The 25,914-nt window shown below is 40.5% G+C and overlaps 1 protein-coding gene across 5 annotated transcripts in view; it reads left to right on the top strand.

Annotated features, from left to right (window-relative positions):
- Positions 1-25,914, top strand: part of FRMPD4 (FERM and PDZ domain containing 4) — a 514,452-nt gene that overhangs the window by 453,192 nt on the left and 35,346 nt on the right. For all 5 annotated transcript variants that reach the window (XM_043459256.1, XM_043459255.1, XM_043459254.1 and 2 more), the window contains 3 exons: positions 11,222-11,267; positions 20,676-20,780; positions 23,847-23,954. In XM_043459256.1, the coding sequence (XP_043315191.1) occupies positions 11,222-11,267; positions 20,676-20,780; positions 23,847-23,954 (259 nt within the window). The remainder of the gene's footprint in view (positions 1-11,221; positions 11,268-20,675; positions 20,781-23,846; positions 23,955-25,914) is intronic.

The following is a 25,914-nucleotide window of genomic DNA, read 5'->3' as shown; positions in this document are numbered from 1 at the left end:
TGTACGATTCAGAGGCATTCATTACTCTCACAATGTTTTGTAACTTATTTCCAAAACTCTCATCACCCCAAATAGAAACTCTGGACCCACCGAGCAAGAACTCACCATTCCTCCCTTTTCAGTCCCTGGTCAGCTCAGTGTACTTTCTTTGTGCATGAATCTGCCTATCCCAGATATTTCATCTAAGTGGAATCATCCAGTATTTGTCCTTTCGTGGCTAAAAATAAGCATTTCTTTCTCACACATCTGGCAACTGGTTGAAGTGGCTCCATTGATCTTGGCTGGGCCTTCCTGGAAGAGGCAGGCTTGGTGCAAGTCTGCATCACAAGTCTGTCATCCTCTTTGGACCAGAGTGTGGTGTGCTAATGGTTGTGGAAAGCATGAATAAGCAAGCAGGAACACGCAAGGCCTTTGGAAGTGGAGGCTGTGACCTGGGATCTGCATTCTGGTCAGTCTGTACCTCTTCTTTACCAAAGCCGGGCCTTGGCCAAGCCCAAACTCTAGGGTCAGGGACTTCATTAAAAGTGCTATAACCTTTCTGTGCCTCATTTTCTTATCAGTAAAATGAAGATAATAATATTACCTAGCTCCTAGGGTGTCGTCATTATTACTGAATTGCTCTACAATTGCAGTATAAAATTGCGAGTAATATTATTGTCATTGTTAAAATATAAAGAATAGAAAAGCAACAAAATCCAATAAACCTTTGTTCTTTTTGCTTTTCATTGAGGAAAAGAATTTTAAATTAGTAGAGTATGCTAGACACCTTCGTGGAAACTCAAAATGGGATTTAGATTTGCAGGCTAAGAAGGTTTATTGGAATTCGTGAAGCAATAGCAGTCATTTTATCCATTGGTTTTCCTACTGCTTTTAGCAATAGGACCCTTTTTTCAATGGAACTCTAACCCACAGTCTCAATGCATAAATCAGTGGAGGATTTCCAGTTGAAGAAACACAGGGGTATACAGGGCTCTTTCCACTGACATGTGTCCGTGTCTGAGAAGGGTTGCATGGAGCACAATTTGGAAACTACTGATTTAGTCCAAGTTCCCTGCTCCTACAGATGTAAGATGTTTATTGATGTATATATTGATGGACTGCAGCTTGTTCCAGGAGCCAGCAGAATAGAAAGCGCTTGATCACACACTTAGAAGAGTAGAAGAAATAAGGTAAAGGAAAGCTATCAGAATAGAATTTAAGATATACGAATATCATGAGCTCTGGAAAGCATGATGTAGCCCCATAAAACCAGGTCTCGGCCTGAACTCATGCATACCCTATGACTTGGCAGTTCCACTCCTAGAAATATACCAAACAATAATGCCTACATATATTCACCAAAAGACATAAACAAGACTGTGAGTAGCAACACTATTCTTTGTGACCTCCAATTGAAAATCACTCAAATATCCCTCAATGGTAAAATGGATAAGGAAATTATGATACATTCAAACAGTGGCACAGAACGACTTGGATGTATCTTAAACACAACTCAGTGTGAAAGAAGAAAGGGAAATCGTTTATGCTCTGTGATTATATTAAGATAAGTTCCCACTGGGGATCAAACTATTCTGTTGTGTCCGGTGCCAGGATAACTACTATCCTGGGGGCGGGGGTGGAGGTACATCTGATGTAGCCTTGGATTTCTCAATCTCAGCACTACTGACACTTTGGGCAGAAATTTCTTTGTTGTAGCTGGCTGGCTGTGCAGTGTCGGATGTTAACAGCATCCCTGGTGTCTGTCCACTAGATGCCAATAGCAGCCACCCTCATCGTGGCAACCATAAATGTCTCTCAACACTGCCAAATGCCCTCCTGCCATATCCCAAATGCCGCTCCTCTGCTAGATACTCAGTACTTACTGAGGGAATGAATGAGGCGAGAACCATTTAGTAACATGTAGATGTGTAAAGTAATTTTTATCACAAGAGATCCTGCTGCCCTTTTTCAATCTTAAGTGCAAGTACCAGTTTCATCCATTAGTTTAAGATTCTTCAAAGGTCAAAGATAATATTCATTCAGAAAAAAAAAAAGAAATGAATTAATTGAACAAAAAATTTAGGTCAAACCAAAACCAAATATTATTATGCAAATAAAACTTTGTTAGTAGTAGCAGTTTACAAAGTCAGAGTGCCTAACCTGAAATTTTACTGCAAAGGTTTAAAAAATGCAATTTAAGAAAAGGACTTGAAATGAGACAATTTCATTAGAATGTTAATTTTTATAATCACTGCATCATTTATATGGATTTTAACCCAATAGCCTAATATTCTTTGAAAGAAAAGCACAGCTTAAGCCTTAAATGCAGTCTGTCAGATGTGAATTGGACTGTTCAAAGAATTCTGGTCTCTCCCTAGGTTTATATTCAAGTCATTGATTGTATGTAAGCTATTAATTCTAAACCTAAAATTATAATGTGCTTTAATCCTTTCTCTAGCAAGTTCAAATACATACCCCACAAGGTAACACCAATTGTGCCTTCAAAATTCTTTTTTGTAGTGAAGCATTTTTAGTCCAAGACTCTGATTGGATCTTTTCCTCTCCCCTGAGTTTATAGTTCTTTTCCCCACTACCCCAATCTCCAAAAGCCTATAGTTAATGTTACAATTGTGCTAGCCCCACGTCCAACAATTAGAGCAACCTTTTCCACATTGCCACATATGTTTGTATGACAGATTTTTTTTTTTTAAGTATCCATTCTAGATATCCTGTGGAGTCATTAGATTGGACACTTAACCTTCCTTGATAAGAGAGCCATGTTCAATTTCAAATCCCTTTGACTCCTTCGGCTGTTTAAAAAAAAAAAGTTTGCAGACTCTTTATGGACAGATGATGTTTCAGTTTTCTATCACCACCCAACAAATGAAATAGCTTAAGAAAATAGTTTCTTATCTCATGATGCTGTGGGTTCACAGGGCTCATTCACATGGTTCTCACTGCTGTCACTCATGTGGCTTCAGTTCAATGACAGCTGGAGCAGGAGCAGGTTAAAGACTTGTTTGGACTGGATATCCAAGGTGGCTCTTTCACACCTGTGCTGTCACGTGCACTTAGGCGGCCGACACCACTCTGTCTGATCAGGCCAGTTTCCCTGTCCCCGCGCTGCTTCTCCACAGGCGAACCACATGGTGATCACAGGGTTGCAGAACCCTGACAGCTGGCTTCTCACAGAGTGAACGTTCCAAGATACCCATGTGGACACTGCAGGGCTTCTGGGATTCTTCTAATCAAGGTCTGGAAGTCATGCAGTGTGACTTCCATAATACTCTATTTGTCAAAAGTAAGTCACAGAACTAGTCCAGATTCAGTGGGAGAAGACTACACAAAGTTATGTGAGTCCCCAAAAGTGTGGTTCATTGAGGACCATCTTTGGAGCCTCCGTACAGATGGGAAAAGATAAACAGTATGATTATACAGTTGTTCAGGGTGAACCCTTTAACATAGTACTTAATAAGAATCTTTCCTTAAATTCTCTTCACTGTTGCTTTGGCTGCCAAACTTGTTCTCACTTCAGATCTGTTGTTTAGTCACTAAGTCATGTCCACCTCTTTTACGACCCTATGTACTGTAAGCCCACCAGACTCCTCTGTCCATGGGATTTCTCAGACAAGAGTACTGGAGTGGGTTGCCATTTCCTTCTCCAGGGGCTCTTTCCGACCCAGCGATTGCACCCGAGTCTCCTGCATTGGCAGCCAGATTCTTTATCACTGAGCCACCAGTGAAGCCCCTCAGATCTGTTAGTATTTGCTTAGTATAGTTCGGTACTCTGATATTGAGTGTATATATTGGGTTGGCCAAAAAGTTCACTTGGATTTTTCCATTACATCTTATGGAAAAACCCGAGAGAAGTTTTTGGCCAACCCAATATGTTTATGATTATTATGTCTTCTTAATGAATTGATCCTGTTTATCATTAGAGTGATCTTTTTGGTTACCTCTTTCGCCTTACAACCTATTTTGTCTGATATGAGTATATTACTTTGCTCTGTTTTGGTTTCTGTTTACATGGGATATCATTTTCCGTTCCTTTACTTTGAGTCTGTATGCATCCTTAAAGCTGAAGTTCATCTCTTGCAGGCAGCGTATGGTTGTGTCAGCAATATCACCCCTCATTCAAGGAGAAAATGGTAGTGAGAGAGACTGTAGAATTGGTAGAAGGCAAGCCGGTGCTCCTGGACAAGTGAATTCTATGATCATCCCCTCTGTCTTTGCTGTCCTGATAACTATGGTGGCTTCATTATGCCTGTTTCCTTTCTCTGCATCCCTTGAACCTTAGTAATAAAATGACAAATAATCCGGTTCCTCCTCTTTGCAGTTATCGAAGTAAAGCCAATGTGCAGCAGCAGTTCGGAGAGTGTTGATGTTTCATGAAGTCCATGATAGATCACACTTAATGTGTTGACCCTGTTTGCATGCTTGATTGTTAGCTGTTTCCACCCTCTCTAGCTAATGGCTTCGGTACCTGTTAGGAACTGATACAGTGGATAATTGCAGTCTCTGTTGAGAACGGTAGAAAGGTCAACTGAATGAAGCATTAAACATCCATTTCAAGTAGTCATGTGGTGACTTTTCTAAAAAGGAGGGACAATGTTATTTCCTCCTGCTTTGCCAGCAACTGACTTTATATTATGACTAGTCATCAGAAATCTCTGTTTTTTTCATATCTCCAGGTTCAGGCAAGAGGAGAAAATACTGGGTTAGCCATAAAGTTTGTTCAGATTTTTCCATAAGATGGTACAGATTAACCCGAACAAACTTTTCAGCCAACACCTAGGATTGTGATGTTCTTCTGAGAAAAGCATCATTGGAGAAATACTGTTTATCTGTTCTTCTTTCCATAAAGAGTGACTATCCACCAACAGAGAGTTTAAGGGCTGAGATGCACTAGCTAGCTGAAAAGGATATTTTTCTATCTTCTTTGAAGAACTCTGAAGTTCAACAAGAAGAAAGACTTATCTGTACTTAGAAGTGAGAGTTCAAACACCGTTTCACTCTGCCCTACCACCTTTCTTTCCAAATAAAAATACTGCCTGTCAGTCTTTTGAATTATGTTAAGATGTGATTTTACAGTTCACATAATCTTTCAAATATCTCCCTAAATTACGTCTTTATTTTGCCTTTTAAAAGCCTAACTTTTCAGCCTTCATGAATTGATTCCTGACTTCTACTGGAGAAGTTGAAAATCATATTGTTCACTTGTTCACTTGTTTTTTTGTTAAAAAAAAAAAAAAAAGCAAGACTCCTCCTGAATTTTGACATGGAATATATTCTTTATATTTTAGTTTGTTTTGCTTTTGCTTTGTTTTATTCTGTTTTCCCAATCTCTGAGGAAATCTCATTGCTCTTCACACGTAAATTCGTGTTGATCTCTGAATTAGTTAAGGAAATCTGTTTATTCGGTCTATGAGGGAAATATACAATAGTGCATGCCAATGTGATTATATACTGCAGTATCAAGATCATGTAAATATCAAGTGGGAAAGTCAAAGAAAGGTGTCAAGATATTCTGCTCTAAGAGAAATCAAACAAAAACTTTAGCTTCATTGTTGAAAGGGATTTTAATATCGAAAACCTCATTAGAATCTGAGATTCTTTGCTTGCTGCAACAGAATCCCATCCAATGAAATTTTTAAAAAACTTTTAGTTGGAGGATAGCTGCTTTATATCCAATGCAATTTTAAAATGGGCTGTGATGCCAAAGAATGACCTGCAACCACTGACATTGAGTGTCCCAAACGTGTTTCAAGGGATTGTCCGTCAAAAAAATCTAAGAAAAGACTTGTTAAAAGAATGAAAAGAGAGGAATAAAGCATAAATTTTATAGGAGTGGTTTTGGGTAGATTAGACTATATTTTCCTGTGCAGGTCAGCACTGTGATATAGGGATTAAAGTGATGTTTTTCACAAATTCAATCATTTAAAAAAAATATTGGCACTCAAATTTGAGATTAATCTTTAAGAGTAGAAAATTCACTTGGCATTCAGTATGAAATTGTACTTCTCTAAATGTGCTCCTAACTGGATTTGTTTCAAGTCCCTAGCTGTTTTAAGCCTTCATAAAAAGAAGTTATCTGATTACTTGAATGAGCCATTTTTCATTCCAAATTCTAATTTGTCTGTTGTGGCTATTTTTAAACGGCTTTGATCTTCTTTATTTTCTCCTAGGATCTTAGGGTTAGGAATTCTAAGGAATTCAAAACATTATGGAGTTCTTGTCTGGCAGATTATAATTAAATAATTATAGGTGAGAGAAAACAGACTAAAAACACATCCCTAGTTCTAGTGGTAAATAACATATTGGAATATTTTATTTCAATTGAGACAGCATCATTTACTCATTAAATGGTAAAATTAAAATCAATATAGGTTATGTTTCAGATGAGTAACAGGGAATTACTATAGACACAGAATTTAGATGCTGTAAACATAATAGACATATTTTGGAAAATGGTTTCCATTTTCAAATTAATAATGTATACTGAGCAGTGCTTCTTTCTGACATTCTTGACAGGAAAATATTCTGTGTAAGGTGAAGTCATACATGGACACTACCTTTGAGACACTTACAGATTAATTGGTTGTGAATCTTTCTTTGTTGGTGTTGCAGACAGAATCTTAGATGGCCCTATGGATGATCCCTGCCTCTCAATGTTCATAATTTTGTGTATTTCCCTCTCTTTTAATATGGGTGGGACCTGTGATTTGCTTCTTGCCAAAAAAATATGGCAAAGGTGATGGAATGTCACATCTGTGATTATGTTACATAAAATTATACCTTCCATCTTGCCAAAGGATTCTGTCTCCTTTTCCGTTGCTGATTTGATGAAGCATGTTGCCATGTTGAGGAGGCCCATGTAACAAGAACCTAAGGGTGACTTCTAGCCAACTGCCAGCAGGAACTGAGGCCCTTGGTCCAACAATCCCAAAAGAAACTATTTAATCCTGCCAAAAACCATAAAAAGTCTACTTGGAATTGGATCTTTCCCAATGGAGCTTTCAGATGAGACCTTAGCCCTGGGCAGCACTTGATGGCAGTCTCATCAGAGAACTTGGATAAGATGACCAAGTTAATTCATATTCATATGTCTGACTCATAGAAACTGTAAGATAATAAATGTGTGTTGTTTTCAGCTGCTAAGTTTATGATAAGTTGTTATGCAGCACAAAATGAAGCTGGCTTCTGTGATAGGACAGAATACTGATCCACATCACGATGCCCAGATCCTGTGGCTCTGCAGAAGTGATTCAGTTAAGGATGGAGAAGTTTTTCCTGGATTATCCAGGTGGACCCAATGTAATCACAAAGGCCCTTATGGGTGAACAAATAAGGCAGGAGACTCAGGGAGAAATTGGAAGATGCTACATTGATGTTTTTGAAAATGGAGAAAGGGGCCACGAACCAAAGAATATAGGAAGCCTCCAGAATCTGAAAAAGGTTCCAGAATGAATGCAGCCCTATTAACACCTTGATTATAGCCTAGTGAGGCCCATTTCAGACTTTTGACCTCCAGACTTGTAAGATAACCAATTTGTGCTGTTTTAAGCCACTAATTTATTACAGCAGCAATAGGAAGCTAATGCAGTCTATGCTTATTTTGTTAGCATCTAACATGAATAATGAGTCGTTCCCCAGGGGTTTGTCTGCTCCTAACAGACTGTACTGGAGCTGTGAATATTTTCTTCCTTTTCTGGAAATGAACAAATTACAAATACAGTGCCAGTGAGCATTGCTCTAGGGAAAATGAGCATCTTTTCCACAGCCTCATGGGCCCATTCATTCTCCCCCACCCCTACCACATCAGACCCCTTATTCTTGCACTTACCATTTTATTGTTTCTCCTTCCGATTTTAAGCACTCACTGTCTTAGTTAAGGACTGTTTGGATTCAAATAATCTGATCTATTCAAGTCAGTTTTAAATAAAGTAAAGTTGGGGGTAAATGTAACAGTTAGGTCTCAGGATAAAATCGTAAAGCAACTGTTTTTTCCCCTCTTTGCCTGTTCAGAACAGCTCTCTAGGGCCAGGTCTTCATTCAAATCTCAGGCGGGTCCACAAATATATTAAGCAGGTTCATAAAATTTCTCCAGTCATTTGAACACTTATAATCACAACATCTCTTATTCTGTCATCAAAATTTTCATTTGTCACATGATAGTCAAAACTGCCAATGCCACAAAATTTCTCCCTTGCCCCTATTTCCAACCTGGGAAGCCTGCACTATGTTAAGGGGCATTCCCCAAGATTCTTCTCCAGCTTTGGCCCCTTCCACATTGAAATGAGGCCAGGACAGTGATGTAGAAAACAGGAAATTCTCACTGTTTTGACACTAAGGTAATCCAGTATTGGCTTCCTCTATCCATGGAAGATCATGACGGTTGACTTATGGGTACCTGTGCAGATTTCTAGACGATTTCTCTGTTGGGTTGTTCCAACTGCAGGTCCCTTGAATCAGATAGTGCCCAGTGACTGGCTGTGGCCAACACTCCATCTTTCCAGTAAGGTCCTCTTGCCCTGAAGGAAGCTCAGTTGAGCAATGCCTTTATTAAATGACCCAGAGCACCATATCTACCGTGTCTTCCAGATATCATCACAGGAATTGCACACTTGGAGCCTGTCTCTGTGGAAGGGTAGTAATTTTTCAAATGTAGCCTCTGCTGTTTGGCCACGTGCTGCTTCCACTGGCCTTTTCCTATTACTTCTTTTTCAGTTAAGTCATGATTAGTACCCCAAGATGAAAAAGGGTCCCAAACTCTGGTTTTAATCTCTCCTTTGAAAGTATGTAACACCCTGTTTTGGCACCTAGGGGTGACTGGCATCAGGCCTCAGCTGAACCTGCCTCAATCATTGTGGCATTCTCTAATATATGAACACATGTGGCTTCCATCTTTTTTTCCTTCTAGGATTAGAATCCTAAGGGACCCAAAGCACTATGGAGTTAATTCTTGTCTCACTGCTGCTGCTACCGCTGCTAAGTCGCTTCAGTCGTGTCCAACTCTGTGAGACCCCATAGACGGCAGCCCACCAGGCTCTGCCGTCCCTGGGATTCTCCAGGCAAGAATACTGGAGTGGGCTGCCATTTCCTTCTCCAATGCATGAAAGTGAAAAGTGAAAGTGAAGTCGCTCAGTCGTGTCCAACTCTTCGCGACCCCATGGACTGCAGTCCACCAGGCTCCTCTGCCCTTGGGATTTACCAGGCAAGAGTACTGGAGTGGGGTGCGATTGCCTTCTCCATCTTGTCTGGCAGGTGATAATTAAGTACTTACAGATGAGTGAAACGAAAAATAAAAGCCCATTGCCAGAACTGACGACAGATATCATACTGAGATATTTGACTTCAGTTATTTTATTGATGTAAAATGATGAACAACATTCCAGCCCTCAGGAATGGTGGGAACTAGACCTGCTCAGGGGACCCTGGCATCTGTAACCTTTCCTCTGATTCAGTCATGATTGTGACTCAGCTTCCAGCTCGTTGTCTGTATCTCTTAATTCTGATTCTGGAGAGAGGACATCCAATGGCCTCATTCCAACACTTGGGTCCAATCAGCTGTGCCCCCAGGATACAGTCTGAGCCCATTGCCTACTGCTGAGGGCTCTGGGGACAGCCTTGGGTAGAACAGGCCAAGCAAGACCAACAAGCACACACCACGGCTACCACACTCTAATTCTTCCTGCCACATTGTTCCATGACACCCGGTCCACACATTCACATGCCCACCCTCCTACAGATGGATGCCCACCTTGCCGCCAGTGTTCAGGTCCATGCGTGCCCTGACTGGGAGCGTCCTCACACACTTTCTCTCAAAGGCTAGTGGGAGGATTTCTTTGGGATCTAAACCAGAGCAGAATTGCTTGATCCTAGTGCTGTGAGGCTGAAGTTTGCCTCGGTGTGCCAGACTGCTCCCCAGAACTGCTCCACGAGGCTCCATGGCCCCAGCCATGCGCTGTCATTTGTCTTGTTCACCAACTTCTCATTTGATTACACTGTTGCTCTATTATTCCGTCTAATGGGAACACGATCTTGCCACTCCAGTTAGTGGGGCTTTCTGTCAACCCTTGGCAACTGGGAATTGATGGGATCAGACAGGCCTCTCCCCACCATCAACATCATCCTAAGTGTTCTGATTCTTCATCCAGTTCTTGAGTTCTAGTCCTTTTTCCTCCCCGTTGATTTTTCTTCTTCCCCACCCCCACTCCCTCCATCAGGGCCCAGCTGCCACCGCTCCTGTGGCAAATCACATGGTCCTCCCCAGGCAATGGGCTTATAGTGAGGGTTTGCAGAGTACTTAACGCTAGAAATGCAATTTGTCGTGACTTCTCCAAAGGAACAGCACTGCAATAGATCCCCGTCTCTTGAATCATTTGGGCAGGACGTCACAAAAGCAGGTAATTAATTACCACCTAAACCATAGAAAAAGTCAGCCCCTCCTCAACAAAATGGCAACTGACCTTTCTCCTACTCAGTGTAAAAAAGGAACAAAGGAAGGAAGAAAAACTACTGTAACCTATAATAAGATTTTTCCTCAAGGGGTCAAGTTATTTGAAAGGTTTGGGTTACTTGGGGGAAATTAAATAAACCATGACATTGTATTACATTGTCCTGCTCTTGGCTACACAGTGTTCCCTACGGTGAACAATATTTCCCAACGAGTGCCCTTCTGAAATGTTTATCGGCTCAAGATCCTAGGCATTGTTACCTTGGCCTTAGAAAGCCACACAGCACGGGAAGTCATATTTGCTGGGATCCTGTTTTTACGTAAGAAACCTACAATGACATTTTTTTTTCCTGATGCTGACACTAAGAAGATAATGATGTTCAGTGAATTGATAGCATTTTTAAAAATCTATCCCCTTCCAGAAAGTTGCATAGACATTTTAAGCAGCTAAAGGAAAGTCGGAAGGGGAGAATCAATTTTGAGAGACTCAGTCGATGCTTTTAAAATCCGACCTTCCTTCAGTGAGTTTTATTTTAGGGCCCTGCTGTTCAGTGTTGCAGATTATATCACCCAATATAAATCGAACTGGAGGCTTTCCACTGGGTAAACATTTGATTCTGGTTTTCTCTGTGGTCTGAAAGCTCACTTCTGAGCCTTTTGAATCTCCGCCCTGGGAGTCCAAGGAACATTCGCCAACATCACACATTCTGTTTCAAAAGAGCACCGTCACCGGTAGAGCCCAGGCTCTGTGCATGTCATAAATACTTTTTTTCCTCTCTCTTACAGAAGCTGCAAAGAGTCGATACTCCTCACTGTTATTCAGCCTTACCCTGTAAGTGTCCTGTGAGTAAAAGTGCCTGTGTGTGTTCTCAGATTTCCAGTCTCCTCCTCCCACTACACTCCAGTGAAAAACAGCAGAGAGAAATAGCATGCGTTCATAGTTCATAGTACCAGTTCCAAAATCTTGATTATATGTATTTTGTACTCTATGATAGAAACCCTTCATTGGAGAGAAAAGAAAGTGATGCATTACCCAAATATCTTGGAAATCAGCTTTTCAGTCCTAGGTGCCTCTCACATCTGGAAATGACATGAAACTCAAGAATTTCCTTGTGATTCTTTTAAGTTTCCAGGTTAAGAATCACAAGTTTAAAGGGAATATCTAATTGTAAAAAGTTAAAGCATGATTATTTTCCTTATCCCCATCTAAATAATTTGGTGGGACTTTAAGGTTGAGAAATAACTGGAATATGCTGATTGCTGACATATTATCCCGGGAAGCAGATGATCAAGGTTGTGGGAGTAATTCCAGTGAGAAATAGTTGTGATCTGAAGTAGAGTAATGATGAGAAGAGGTGGATGGATTTGAAAATATCTTGGACTTATACCTGATGGGTCTTAGTAAATGGTTAGGACAAGTATGAAATTTTTAAAAAGCATAATAATGATATCTTTAAAAAGATATCATTCAAAACAACTATTTACAATAGCTAGGACACGAAAGCAACCTAGATGTCCATCGACAGGTGAGTGGATAAAGAAGCAGTGGTACATATATACAATGGAACATTAATCAGCCATATAAAGGAATGCATTTGAGTCAGTTCTAATGAAGTGGATGAATCTAGAGCCTATTATACAGAGTGAAGTAAGTCAGAAAGAGAAAAACAAATATTATATATTAACACATGTATATGGCATCTAGAAAGATGGTACTGATGAACCTATTTGCAGGGCAGCAATGGAGACTCAGACAGGACAGACTTGTGGACACAGGGTGGGGGGGAAGCAGAGGGTGGGACGAATGTGGAGAGTAGCATGGAACATACACACTACCTATGTAAAATAGATAAGCCAGTGGGAATTTGCTATATAACTTAGGGAGCTCAAACCAGGGCTCTGTGACAACCTAGAGGGGTGAGATGAGGTGGATGGTGGGAGGGAGGCTCAAGAGGGAGGGGACATATGTATACCTATGGTTGATTCAAACTGATGCATGGCAGAAACCAACACAATCTTGTAAAGCAATTATCTTTCAATGAAAAATAAATTAACTTTTAAATATATATATATAATTAATAACAAAGAATAATAATAATTTGGTGCAGATGTTGGACATTTCAGTAGGTTGTCAGAAGGGTGGGGGATGATTCAAATTGTACTGCCTTCAGTTCCCATGATTTTTTTAAAAGCAACTGTATCATGGTGTAATTTGCATATCATAAACTTCATCCATTGTAAGTATATAACTCCATGATCTTTATAAAGTTTATTGAGAGGTATGCAACTGTCACCACTATCCAGTCTGAGAACACGTGTATCACCCCAACAGGATTCCTTATTCCCATTTACAGTGAATCCCTTTTCCTACCCTTAGTCCTGAGCAGCCACTAATTAACAGTTTACTTATTTCTATAGATTTGCCATTGCTTGTGAATTTCACACATGGGCAGTGAACTAAAAAATACCAAGTTCAATTCCTTCAGATTTTTCCCCAAACGTGTACTGTCAGTACCTTGTGTGGCCTGCAGGTGGAACAGCAGAAATTACAACCTGCTTATACTTCTTTTTTTCTTCCCCATAAAGATTTCTACATCAGTTCAAAGGCTCTGGTATTTGCCAGTCTCCATCTTCTGACCATACTCTTCATCTCCCCTGTCATAAAATTTTCTTCATAAGCACTATAGGCTAGGCATTTTAGGCAGGAAAAAATATGTACTCAAGTTTGTAATAAGATCACAAGAAACCAAGTTATGCCATGGAGGAACACTGCTACATATATTAAAAAACAGTTTAATATTGAGTGTTACTTTTAGTGCCAACTGTTTGACACAACTAGACACACACATACACACACACACTTGGATTTGAAATCTATGGAGACAGTAGGATGTAAAAGCACCAGAATTTGAGATCTAGCTCCCAACAGTAAACAGGTGACTCCCACAGCTGCTCCAATCCCAGTTTCCTCATCTGTGTGAGCAGAGGGTCAGATGGCATCCCATCCAAGGGCCTTTCACGTCCACTACCTCTTGACCCAGCAAGTCCTTCCTTAGAAAGTACAGCTCATCTGTCTTCAGATTATTTCATTTAAACCAGTGGTCACTCACACCTACTTCAAATCTATCCACTCTTCATTTCTCTGCAGTGAACGGATGCATTTTGGTAAAGCCCATGTAAATGTCTGTCATATGTAAGTGATTGACCAACCAGAAATTCCTGGTAGAAGTTTAAGGTAACATTGTCTTTCCTGAATTCTCTCTCCCTACTTTATAACCCATTGGCAGTGCAAGATCAGAACTATTTTACTCCAAACCAGGTTAGTTTTCCAATGTGGGATCGCACTTTACCCAGCACAGTAAGCCTAGAGGAGTTTTGCATATAAGTTAAGGGTTTTGTCTTACGGCTTTGCTTGCTGTTTTTGCCTTTTCAGTCTGCATGACTTGTTATTCATATCAATACTCATTACTCTTCGTGAATCATGGAACTTACTTTTAACAGATAATCTGGAATTTTCTGGGAGTTCAGTTGGCCCCTGCTGTTGTGCTATCTTAACATTCAGGAGTGTTGCTTGTTCTTGGGGCCAGCGGTTGCACCTTTCAGAGTCACTCGCTCCTGGCCAGTTATTGTAGATGCATGCTCAACTTTGACTTTCCTCTGACCAACCCTCCTTCCTCCTGAAATGCTCCTCACATACTCCACCTGCCGCCTCCTCAGCCTCACCAAATTCTTCTTACCTTTCAAGTCTCAGTACAGATTCTGCATACTACCTCAGAGTTTCTCAACATCAGCGCTGTTGGGCTGGAGAATTCTCTGTTGGGAGGTGTGTCTAGCAGCAGCCCTGGCCTCTACCCACTGGATGCCAATAGCATGCTGTCCCGAGTGGTCACAGCCAAAAATGCCTCCAGACACTGTCATATATTCCCTGGGGACCAAAATCACCCCTATTTGAGAACCAATGTGTCACCTAAAGCCTTCTCTTTTTGATCCAGTCCAAAATGGCTTTTTCCTCCTCTGAACTGAAAGAATTGAAACCTTAAAGTTGCTTAAATAGATACATCAAATGAAGAGAGGGGTGCAAATGAGAAAAGAGACTGCAGATTTTTACTTTTATTTTTGTGTTTGGATTTTCCTGCAAGCAAATGGCTTTTGAAAAAAAATAAATAGATTTTATGTATTTGCTAAACATTTTCTTGGCAACCAAAATTGACAGAAACGAAGGACCGACTAGACCAAAAGAAAGTCAATTAATTCTACTTTTATTACAAACAAGAGAAATTAGCATTTCAATTTCTTTGCAACTTATCGGTCAGCGTTTTTTATGTTGTATTTCTTCTGCATAATAAGATCCAGTCAAGACAGAGAGCCAGTGTTTACACCTTTTGGCACACTCCACATGTTCCCAGGGCACCCCAACGTGACCCAGCCATAGAAATCATCCTCCAATGAGGCTCAGGTTAATGGAGTCTGGGAGATAAGTCTTCATTTCAGTTCAGTTCAGTTCAGTCGCTCAGTCGTGTCCGACTCTGCGACCCCATGAATCGCAGCATGCCAGGCCTCCCTGTGTCTTAGGATTTCCAAAATTCTTTGATGATAAATTATTTTAATGGATTTTGCCTTCTTATTTTAAGTATTATGGAGGCCTCGATTGCCACCATTTTTACCTTATTTCTTAGAGAAAAATTGACCAACCGGAAGGAAGAGCAGAAGGAAATACAGAAGCAGAAAAATATGTGCTGGCAATACTTTTCCTCAAAGACAACTAAAGTAAAATTATGGCTTATTTACTTCCAGTCTATCAGTAGTTGATATCATATTGTAAATACATTTTTATTCTGCTTCGTTTACTTAGTATATCAAGCATTTTCCTGTGTCATCAAGGTTTCTATATAAGCATTATATATAGGCTGTAAAACACTACATTGAACCAAGATTTCCTTAACCAGCATCCATCATTAAGTCCACTGTCTCTCATATGTTTCTATTATAAATAAATCTGCTAAGAACATCTTTGTGTATAAATCTTTATCTGTACTTAGTAACATTTCCTCAGGATCGAATTTTAGAAGAGGAATATTTGAGTTACTTGTGGATTTTATTTGTTTTCTTCTGACATACCATCTTATTCCCTTATACTGTTACCATTTTTAATTCCAAATCTTTCTTGGCTGCTGCTCCCTTCTTTCCTTTCCATAGTTCCCAAGTCTAGAACTTTCAGAGCATCCCAATCCAACATTATCTGAGACAGCAAGTATTTAAACAGCCCCTCACATAACCCCAGATCATTTGGATTTGGGCTAAGTTACTCTCATTTCTGGCATCCCTATGCTACCATGTTTCACCTTCCCTCTAGGCCAAAGAGCTGAGAGATCTGCTTGTCTGCCTATTACTTCCTGTCTACCTTCCACTGTGTTCCATATGCCTGAGCGAGGCTACACACCTCCTCATGGAAGCTCCTCTGTAGCAGATGCTATCAGACCCAGAACATATCCGCTTGGCATGTGAGCATGCTGGCCCAATTTCCAACTGAAAGCACCAGAGATTCTTCGCCTGTGGGCTCTTTCACCACAGGGCCATGTTCCTGGAGCAGGCCAGAAGTGCTCTATGAGCACTCCACTAGGAATTCTCACTCCCAGAAGAGCCGCCACCTCTCATCACTGATTGACAGGAGCTGGTAGATAAATACCCCATGTCCCTCTCTCTTCAGTCAACTTCGAGGCATGTAGCCTGCCTTGTTTCTCAGACCTTCCCAGCATGGTTCAACTCCAGTTGCTGACAGTGCTGCCTGACTAAACAATGAATGCTTTGCTAGCTTCCTCACCTTCACTGTCCCCCTTCCCCTGCTCACCTGCACATGCTTCCTAGGAGCATCTCCCAAATCAGCTACCTTCTTGTGAATTCTGGTCTTAGGGTCTGCTTAGGAGAACTCCAAACTAAGTCACCCAGTGATAACTGTAGGCTAGTAAATCCTCACTATACAAGTAGTACTTTAGAGCTACAGGAATGCAAGTTCAAGACCTTACACTTCAGCTTCAGAAAATTTGTCTTATGTAATTTTGTTTTAAACTAAGTCCTAGTGACTTAGAACATCTAAGAACATCTGAAGAATGTCAGCCATCTATCTTGGCCATCTTTGCAACAGGAAATTTGAAAAGAGGTGCAGGGGTTGATTAGAGGCCTTTTAATCATCAAATTAATTAACAGCAGGAAAATCTGATTATTCTAAATAGTAATTATTTGTCATTTCCACCACAAGATATGAAGTGCTTGGGATCAGCACCTCCTGGTCAGCATGTTGCCAGGAATTAGTTCATCAGGTTTTTGGGTGGTGCACGTTGTATATTTTTTAGTCACAGAGAGACACCTCAGTCAAAACTGAAGTCATGACTAGTTTACATACCTCACGTACCAGAAGTAACTCTAGTAGTCACTGGAAGAAATCATTACTTTATTGATTCAAATTCAATAACCTTCAGACTTGAAGAGCTTATGTTTTTATTGTCAAAAAGTAATTTTTAGAATGTGTATCTATTATATGAAATAGTCACAAATCCAGAACAACAGCAAAAAAATGCAACTTGTGTAGATTCTTGGACTTTTATCCCAAGTCTATTGACTTCAAAATACGTACAATGTAACATTTACCTTGGCTATCTAGTTTCTTTTCTGGTTTTCCTAAATTTCCAGGATTGTCATGAGGGCATGGGGAGCTTTTGGTTGGCCGAAAAGTTCATTCAATATTTTTCATAAGCTGTTACAGAAAACCAAATCAAACTTTTTGGCCAACCCAATAAATTCAGGAATGGATCTCCAAGAGGTAGGCATGCATTAGCTATGGACAGAAGAAACAACCTTCCCCATCTTGACCTATTCTGCTCTATGGGGCCACTTTTAAGGGCAATAACCTTATGTACCTGCCTGGGACCATCACTGCATTCTAAGATTACGCAGCAAATGAGATGCATGGAAAACTACATTCTGTTAAATATACTTTTTATTGAGGCAAGGAATTATATAGAACATTTTAGAAAAATGAGGTAAAATATTACATTTAGAAATTCAGATACATAATGGAATAAACCTCAGCATCTGGCACATGGAGCACATGTGAAATACATCATTTCCAAACAATGCTGGGAAAGTGGGGTGTTCCTGCATTCAAATATCTCATCTAATTAGCAATGTCTGTTCTGGGTAGCTTTATTACAGCCGCTTCACTCGAGCTAAACACATTGTGCCAGTGTAAATATCCCCTGCTTAAAATCATTACCGGAAAATAATGTTTTCCCTTTAGCTAAAAAATGGCATATCAAAAGCAAATGAACTCACTACTGTATGATTTGTTCGTTCATTATGACTAAGCTTGGCCTGTAATTATGGTACCGAAGAGAACACCTCTGTACCAGGACTTCAGCTTTGCAGTAGGACTTTTAAGTCACATTGAGCATGCTCAAAGCTATTCTTTTCAGGAGCAGCCATTCAGAGATTCTTTTGTAGGGCGGCAGGAGTGTTTCACTTCATTTTGTTTTTAAAGGGCAGCCATCTCCTTTAACATCTTGCATAAATGGAGGAATTGAAATTCTGGAGGCCAAACCATCCGTCCATACCACCCTTAAGACACAGGGGAACTTTTGAAATAACAGAATTTTCTCAGCATTAAGGCACACTCCACCCAGAAATACACATACACGTTTTATAATGAGTTTTTCCAACAATGATTTTGTTTTATTGTCACAAAAAAACCACAACATAAAATCTTCCATTTTTGAGTGTACAATTCTGTGGCATCGAGTACATTCACAATCTTGCACACCCATTGCCACTCTAGAATTCCAGGGCATTTTCATCACCCCAGAAGGGAACCCCATAGCCGTTAAACAGTCACTCATCATTCTCCCCACCCTCTCAGCCTCTGGCAACCACTAATCTGCTTTCTGTCTTTATGGATTTTCCTATTCTGGACATTTCATGTAAGTGGAATCAAATCATAAAATATGTGGCATTTTGTTTCTGGTTTCTTTCACTTACCATGATGTTTTCAAGGTTCATCCACGTTGTAGCATGTATCAGAATTTCATTCTTTTTGTAGCTGAATAATATTCCATTGTATGGATGTTGTTTCATTGCTAAGTTGTGTCCGACTCTTTGCAACCCCATGGACTGTCGCCTGCCAGGCTCCTCCGTCCATGGGATTTCCCAAGCAAGATTATTCAGTGGGTTGCCATTTCCTCCTTCAGGGGATCTTCCCAACCCACAAATTGAACTTGTGTCTGCTGCATTGGCAGTAGAATTCTTAGCCCCAGGGAAGCCCACTGTATGGATAGACCACACCTAACTTATCCATTCCAACATAGTGTTTTTAAATTGATCTCAAGTATACTTGTATTTGAAAAAGATGGAAATCTTTTTTTTTTTTTTCATTTTACTTGAAATTCAAAATATGGGATACCCTAACTGGCTTTTGTGCTTTAAGATGATTGCAGTACACAGGAGGTTGAGCCTCCATTGATTCTATAGTTAATTACTAGAATTCTTTACACAACATCCTCAATCTCTTAGAACTGTATAGTATGAAGAACATTAGATTGAACCACGTGGTATATCCAGTATTTGCAATTGTATGATTTTAAAATTGCAATTGTGTGATTCAGGCTAACTATTTACCTCTATATTACGTTCAATAGAGAATGCAGAATAAACAGATGGTGCTTGCAACATGGTAGACACCTACCATGTCAATTCCCTTCCCCTTGGGCTTCATGAAAACTGTGCAAAGAGGCTACTTTTCAGATGAAGTCCATTTCCCAAGATCACATCCTCTGAGCAGGTTTTCTCATTGTCCTTTGCATTTCTGAGGGAGAACAACTGAATCTCTCAGCCCCTCTTTCCAATGAAAGACAAAAGGCCTATAAGGTGAGGCAGAACATGAAGTTGACTTTCTATTTTTTTATATTATTTCTTATTTATTTATTTTATTGAAGTATAATCAACTTACAATATTGTATTAATAATTACTGTTGTAAACAAAGTGATTTAGTTGACTTTCAATCCTAAATCAAGGCCTCTTTGCTACCTTGCCCAGTAAGATTACAGGATCACAGGTTACCAACAAGAGGCTGAAGCTCAAGTTTTGGGCTCATAAAGCGTGGCAGCTTTCATGCGTGTGTATGCCCTTTCCTGTTCATATTCCCATATGCCCTTAGTATGAATAACAATGAGATTATCAGTTATTTTAGAACTGTCAGTGGCTCTTCTCCACCATGTTAAAATAGATTATTAATGATCAACTTGTTATAAACTGAACATGAGATTTCCCACCCCCTCACCTTCTACTGATACTGTTATAGCCACACTTTCCGGGAAACAAACTCACTCAGAAGGACAATGCAGATAGTGGAGTGCAGTTTATTACACCGGCGGGCCCAAGGCAGAGTCTCCTCTTAGCCAAGGACCCCGACCAGCATTTGTGAAAATCTTTATACCCCATGTGTACGTGTCCAAACCCACCACCCCAAATTCTTTGAAACTTATATAAACAAAGGAAGGGTAAATACAACTACAATAACCCCATAATTCACGTGTTATGTGTTCAAACAGTTAATAATCAGTAAGCCTGTGTTCATGTTCCAACCAGTTAACAATCGATAAGCCTGTGATTACATCCCGATAGATGCGGAAAAAATTTATGACCTGTCCGGAGGCAGGGGTGATTACGGTATGTTTCTTCTTAGGCAATGAGTAACCTGGATGTGATCTTCAAGGTTCCCCTGCCCAGAGGGATCTTATCCTTCCATTGTCATTCCCATAGGCGCTAAGCACAGAGCTCAGAGTCCACTGGAGAGGTGGCCTTGCACGACCAGCAGGGACAGGCCTCAGATGGAGTCAAGGCCCTATGAATTCCTTCTTCAATACATTGTACTCAAAGCTCTGTATTGAAGGCAGGATTTATGTACTTCCACAACTGTCATTTTAAAGGATCCTTGGAAACATGCTCTGGAAGAACATGGAACATGCTGTTTATAGTTCTGGTCTGGTAGCTAAATCAAACTTATTACTTGATGAGCATGACAGGGTTTTGATTGCATCCATCATTCATATTTAGTCCTTGAACTGGGCATGTACCAAACCCTTTTGAGCAAAAATGTTAAATATCTAGGAAAATAAAGATAGAAAACAACTCCTACCAGGTTGGCCTTATGTTACCAATAATCAGATCAACTATTTTCTTTCTTTTTTCTAGTCTCCCAAATCAGCATTTATTAGCGCTGCAAAAAAGGCAAGATTAAAGTCCAATCCAGTCAAAGTACGGTTCTCCGAGGAGGTCATCATCAATGGCCAAGTGTCGGTGAGTTGAAAGTCACCTACTGGTGACTCACAGAGAGCCAGTTGCCCCACTGGAATGATCAGCTCACAATCGGTTGTTGGCTTTCACCGGGTATCCAATCTCAAGATTGTAAAGGGCTTGAGAGATCACCAGGTTGTGCCTGCTGTGTTCCTCCTTCTTCGTTTTTTTTAAAAAAGATCTATTTATTTTATTGTATTCTTTATTTTGTGTTTTGACTGTGCTGGGTCTTTGCTGCAGCACATGGGCTTTCTCTAGTTGAGGTGTGAGGGCTCCTCACTGTGGTGGCTTCTTGAGTTGCGGAGCGTGAGCTGTAGGCCAGAGGGCTTCAGGAGTCGCAGACCGTGGACTCGGTAGTTGTGGCCCCCGGGCTTAATTGCTCCTCCTCGGCATGCAGAATCTTCCTGAACCAAGATTGAACCCGTGTCCTCTGTGTTGCAAGGCGGATTCCTTTGTTTGTTTGTTTTTTAATTGTGTAAGGTGGATTCTTAACCATTGGACCACCAGGGAAGCCCCGGCTGTGTTCCCTCTTGCAAACCCAGAATACATAGTAGTCCATTATTTCCTTGAATGTTTCTAGGGTTAGGGACCTCACTACTTTGCAACGGAATTCATTTGATTTGAGATCTCTGACCTTGCCGCCTGTTGAGTAGACTATGCCCCTTTGAAACTTTCACATACTTCTCCCCATTCTGCCAACTAAGCATTCTTCCATGTGACAGCCCTTTTTATAGTCTGAGAAGGGTTTCCTCTAATTCTTATCCAAAATAAAATGTCTCTCTTCTTTCAAATAATCAAAATGGAAAGAAGTTAAAATGATGGAAAAGTCTTCTGTATTCAACCAGGACTGAGGAAATACTGCTCAGACCTCCATCAGTAAGTCTTGATAGAAATCATGACTACTCAGGCACATAATTGATCTTCAAAATGAATAATGCAACTATCAATAGGATGCTTATTTTCAGTTTTTTCCCCAAAAATAAAGCCTAGTGTTTTTAGTTTTTAGAAAGCTACCCTCCAGGGCACTCTTTTTTTTTTGGACCTTTGAAGTGCCAGCATTTGGTGTTGAGGTTTTGTTGTTTAAGTAACCTCACAGGGATAAAATGGCATCCATGATATACTTGCTATGGGCCACAGACTCTTCCATGAGGGTGGTCCAGGATGTGAATTGGAAGATACAAGCCTTCAGATCCTTGGCAAGGCACTCATGGTGCAAGTGTCTTCTTTCCAAAACTTGCTGCCCTGCGTCTGTTCCGCTTGGACGTAGGATATGACAGCTCTGGGGGTCGATCATCTCCTTCATCCGCCATGGACTAACCACAGGCTTGAACATGGCAGGGACATTCAGTCTCTTGTCTGCTGCTCAGCCTTTGTGACTGGCTTCCTTTCCAGCCTCCTCTTGCTCTTCTGAGTCATTGTGTGGCCTTTCTTTTAGACATGAAGCCTCACTCACTCAGTGAATAAGGCAGCAGGAAAGTCATGTGTGAAACCCACAGGAGTAGAGAGGAGGAGAGGGGAGTCAGAGAAAGAAATAGGAAGTGAAAGGCCGAAGCGCGTTTCAGGCATACCTGGAAACTGAATTCTCATGGACCAACTGATGGACGTTAGCAAATCTGTGGCCATCTGGTCTCCATTTCCTCATCTGTAATACAAGGGACTTACGCTTTCATGATTGCTGGCTTTCCCTCCACTCCTAAGACTTCTTGACCAACCACGTGTTTGTGGAACTCACCCACCTTGGCTACTTATTCCCCATTTCATCCCTCCCTACTTCCAGTTAAAGAGAATTCAAAGAAATACATTTCTTTTGTTTACTTTGGTTGTGTTTCAAGTGTCTCTTTTGACTTATTTTTAAGTTATCTGTTTGTTACAATGTCTTATTCTTTTAACACACTAACCTGTTCCTCATATGAAGGAGTCTTTTGGGCCTAGAAAAGAGAACAACAGTCTCAAAGGTTCTTTGCTGAATCATCTAACTTTGGAGAAAACAAAGTATAACTTTAGTTCCACCCTGATGCTCCAGGCCGGTTGCATCTATCTGGGACTTATCACCCCCTGTTCGGAGACCTACCACCCCCTACACCCGCCCAGAAGACTTATCACCCCCTGCCCAACTACAAATGTCATCTCAACAAAAGAATACTCAAAATATCCCGCCTGAGTGACATTTCCCTTATCGCTTCCACAAACCTCCCTATAAGTATGAAGCCTCCCTGTTCCCTGTCGGCGCTCAGCCTGGTCGTTAGGCCGACTGTCACCCCTCCTTGCCTGAATAAAGGTGACCTACTTCTGTTGAGGTCATCTTTCCTTTTCTGCCTCACCGGAACTATGCCTTACATCATATATCCCTTGAAGTTTAAGGAACATGTCACTCATTCATGTCTGACTTTTTGTGACCCCATGGACTATACAGTCCATGGTATTCTCCAGGCCAGAATACTGGAGTAAGTAGCCTTTCCCTTCTCCAGGGGATCTTCCTTACCCAGGGATCAAACCCACGTCTCCAGCATTGCAGGCAGATTCTTTACCAGCTGACCCACCAGGGAAGCCCAAGGAACATGTCTAAGTGGGTTAAAAATCATTTCATAAAGTTACTTTAAACTTGAAGCTTATTAATGTTTATGATTTGCCATCATGACTCTTGCCAACAGGCATCATGTGAAATATCATCATTTCTGGTCCTGATTCTGCTCAAGACATGTTGTTCTGCTAAAGTCTGGCCTTGTGGTCCCAAACATTGTGCTTTAATTACAAAGCAATTATTTCTGTTATTGTGCTTTCCAATGGGAGGCCTTGATTTAAATTAATTTAAAATAAAGCCTCATCTGATTGATCTTCTGATGGGAAAAGGTCTTTCAGTTGAATCAAATGAGTTATCTGTAGCTAGAGGAGAAGAATTTTGCTATAAACAACTGAACTCAGATATCACCAGAGGGATAGTTTGGTTGGCCTTAGAAAGTTTGATTTGTTTTTTTTAATGTTGTGATTACAATAAATTGCTGCTTCTACAAGGGGCAGAATCCTAATTTGACTGACGTGTGACTCTTTTTTTGTTTGTTTGTTAAATAGGAAACTGTTAAGGATAATTCACTTCTTTTTATGCCAAATGTCCTGAAAGTCTATCTGGAAAATGGGCAAACCAAATCATTTCGCTTTGACTCCAGCACCTCCATAAAGGTAAGAGGACCCACTGAACCCTGTACCTGGAGACTGCCAGGTATCACATGAAAGTCCCACTGTGAGTTTTGTGTGAGTATAGCTTCATTTATAATTATCTGTTTATATCTGAGATTGTCTTGGTTGTTTCCAAATACTGTAGTGTGTGAATACTTAAATACAGACGCAAACAAAAAATTTAAACAAAGAAGGTTCTGCTCTGTGTTGCAAACCAATATAATATGCTATCAGTCATGAAATACTAGGACTAGTCATTTTAATGCAACTGAAAATTAATTAAAATAGTGTGACTGTCACCAAGAAACCTTGGCACCCTGCCCAAAGCCAGCATGATTTCTCAGCCATGTCAGCCACAGAGAAGATTAAGATGTTAGCTGTTAATTAAATGCCTGCTAGTTTAATGTCCAGCAAAAATAAGGGATAGAATAATGTAAAGATAACATTTACTTTGAATTGCTGTAACCAATTTCATGGAAACGATACATAAAAAGGCAGAAGTGAGTCGTGCTTTTAGGGCAGGGTGAAAAGGAGGAGTCACAGAGCAATCCTCTTATTTCAGAACCACAGGTGAGTTCTCCCTAATGGGGATTATTACAAAGCATATGGATTCTTTTCCCCCATGTTTCCTTCCTGGGGGGAAAAAGTGCATATTCACTATTTTATTGGGCAAAAGTGTGTTCAGAAATTGATTCCTCCCTAATGTTCCATCAGCCTAAATTAGGCTTTCTTCAAATGACACAATAAAAAAGATTTTATTGAGGTAAAAGTAAAAGGTACCTAGTGGTGAGCTGTATAATAATGTATCAAGAGAATATAGACTTTGTATTAAAAATGTCTATCAATAGTCAGCCTCTAATTCTCGTTATTTTTTTTAATTAATCAGCATAGACCTTATGAGTGGAATCATTTCTGTCAAGGCCAACTTGCCGTGCATTCTTATTGCTATGCTACCACAAGCAGCTTATTCTGAATTGCTTTAAATAGGTAGTGATTTAGCAGGTAATAGAGCAGACAATGTTAGATTGATGATGGAGCATTTAAATCACCCTTAAATCATTGCAGATGAAATATTAACTCCCTTTGTATAAGACTGCTAATTTTAAGTGGTGATGACTGAAAAAGTCCTTTTCCTTTTTTTCCTACTCAAAATCAATTTATGGGGAGATGTGTCTCCAATTATTGATCAAGTAACTTAGAGGTCAGCAAACTTTTCCTGGAAGGGACTGCAGAGTGAATATTTTAAGCTTTGTGGGCCAGCTGCTCTCTGCTGCAACTACTTGACTCAGTTGTTGTACCATGAAAGCAGCCAGAGACAGGTAGGTTCAGAAGGACTCAAAGGACTTACAGAACACAGCCAATTGGTATACTCCCAGTTACAGTTTATTACAGCAGAATCAACAAGGGGAGAAGGTGCCCAGGGCAGCAGAGAGCTCGCAGCCATACTTCCCCAATGGAGTTGTGCCAGCAATGCTTATATCTCCCAGCACTGACCTATGACAACGCGCACGTAGTTCTGCCAACCAGGGAAGCTCGCCCAAGCCTTGATGGTCAGAATTTTTATTGGGGATTGGCCAGTTAAACACAGCAGCCCACCTGTGAGGCTGACCTTAGTACCTGCCCCTCCAGACATAAGCTGGGCACATGAATCAAGGCCCCCACCATAAATCCCATTGCTCGCATAGACTGTCCATTGTAGCCCAAGACGCCCCAGTGAACAAAAACACCCCTATCAAGCAGGACCTGCCAAAAGCTTAAAGAGCCAAGAGCCAGGGGCAAAGAAGCAAACCTTTCTTTAGGCAAGACTAGTCCTTTACTACACAGATAATAGCATGTAAATAAATGGCCATGGCCACATTTGAAATGAAATGGCCAGGCTCTAGTTTGAAGACCGCTGACCTAACTCCAAAGAGGCACTCCCTCTGATATTGTGTCTTGTTCTGTGATACCAACTGGTCAGAAA

Source organism: Cervus canadensis, chromosome X (assembly GCF_019320065.1).
Source record: "Cervus canadensis isolate Bull #8, Minnesota chromosome X, ASM1932006v1, whole genome shotgun sequence".
Classification (NCBI taxonomy): Eukaryota; Metazoa; Chordata; class Mammalia; order Artiodactyla; family Cervidae; genus Cervus; species Cervus canadensis.
This window is presented reverse-complemented; position numbering and strand designations above follow the sequence as displayed.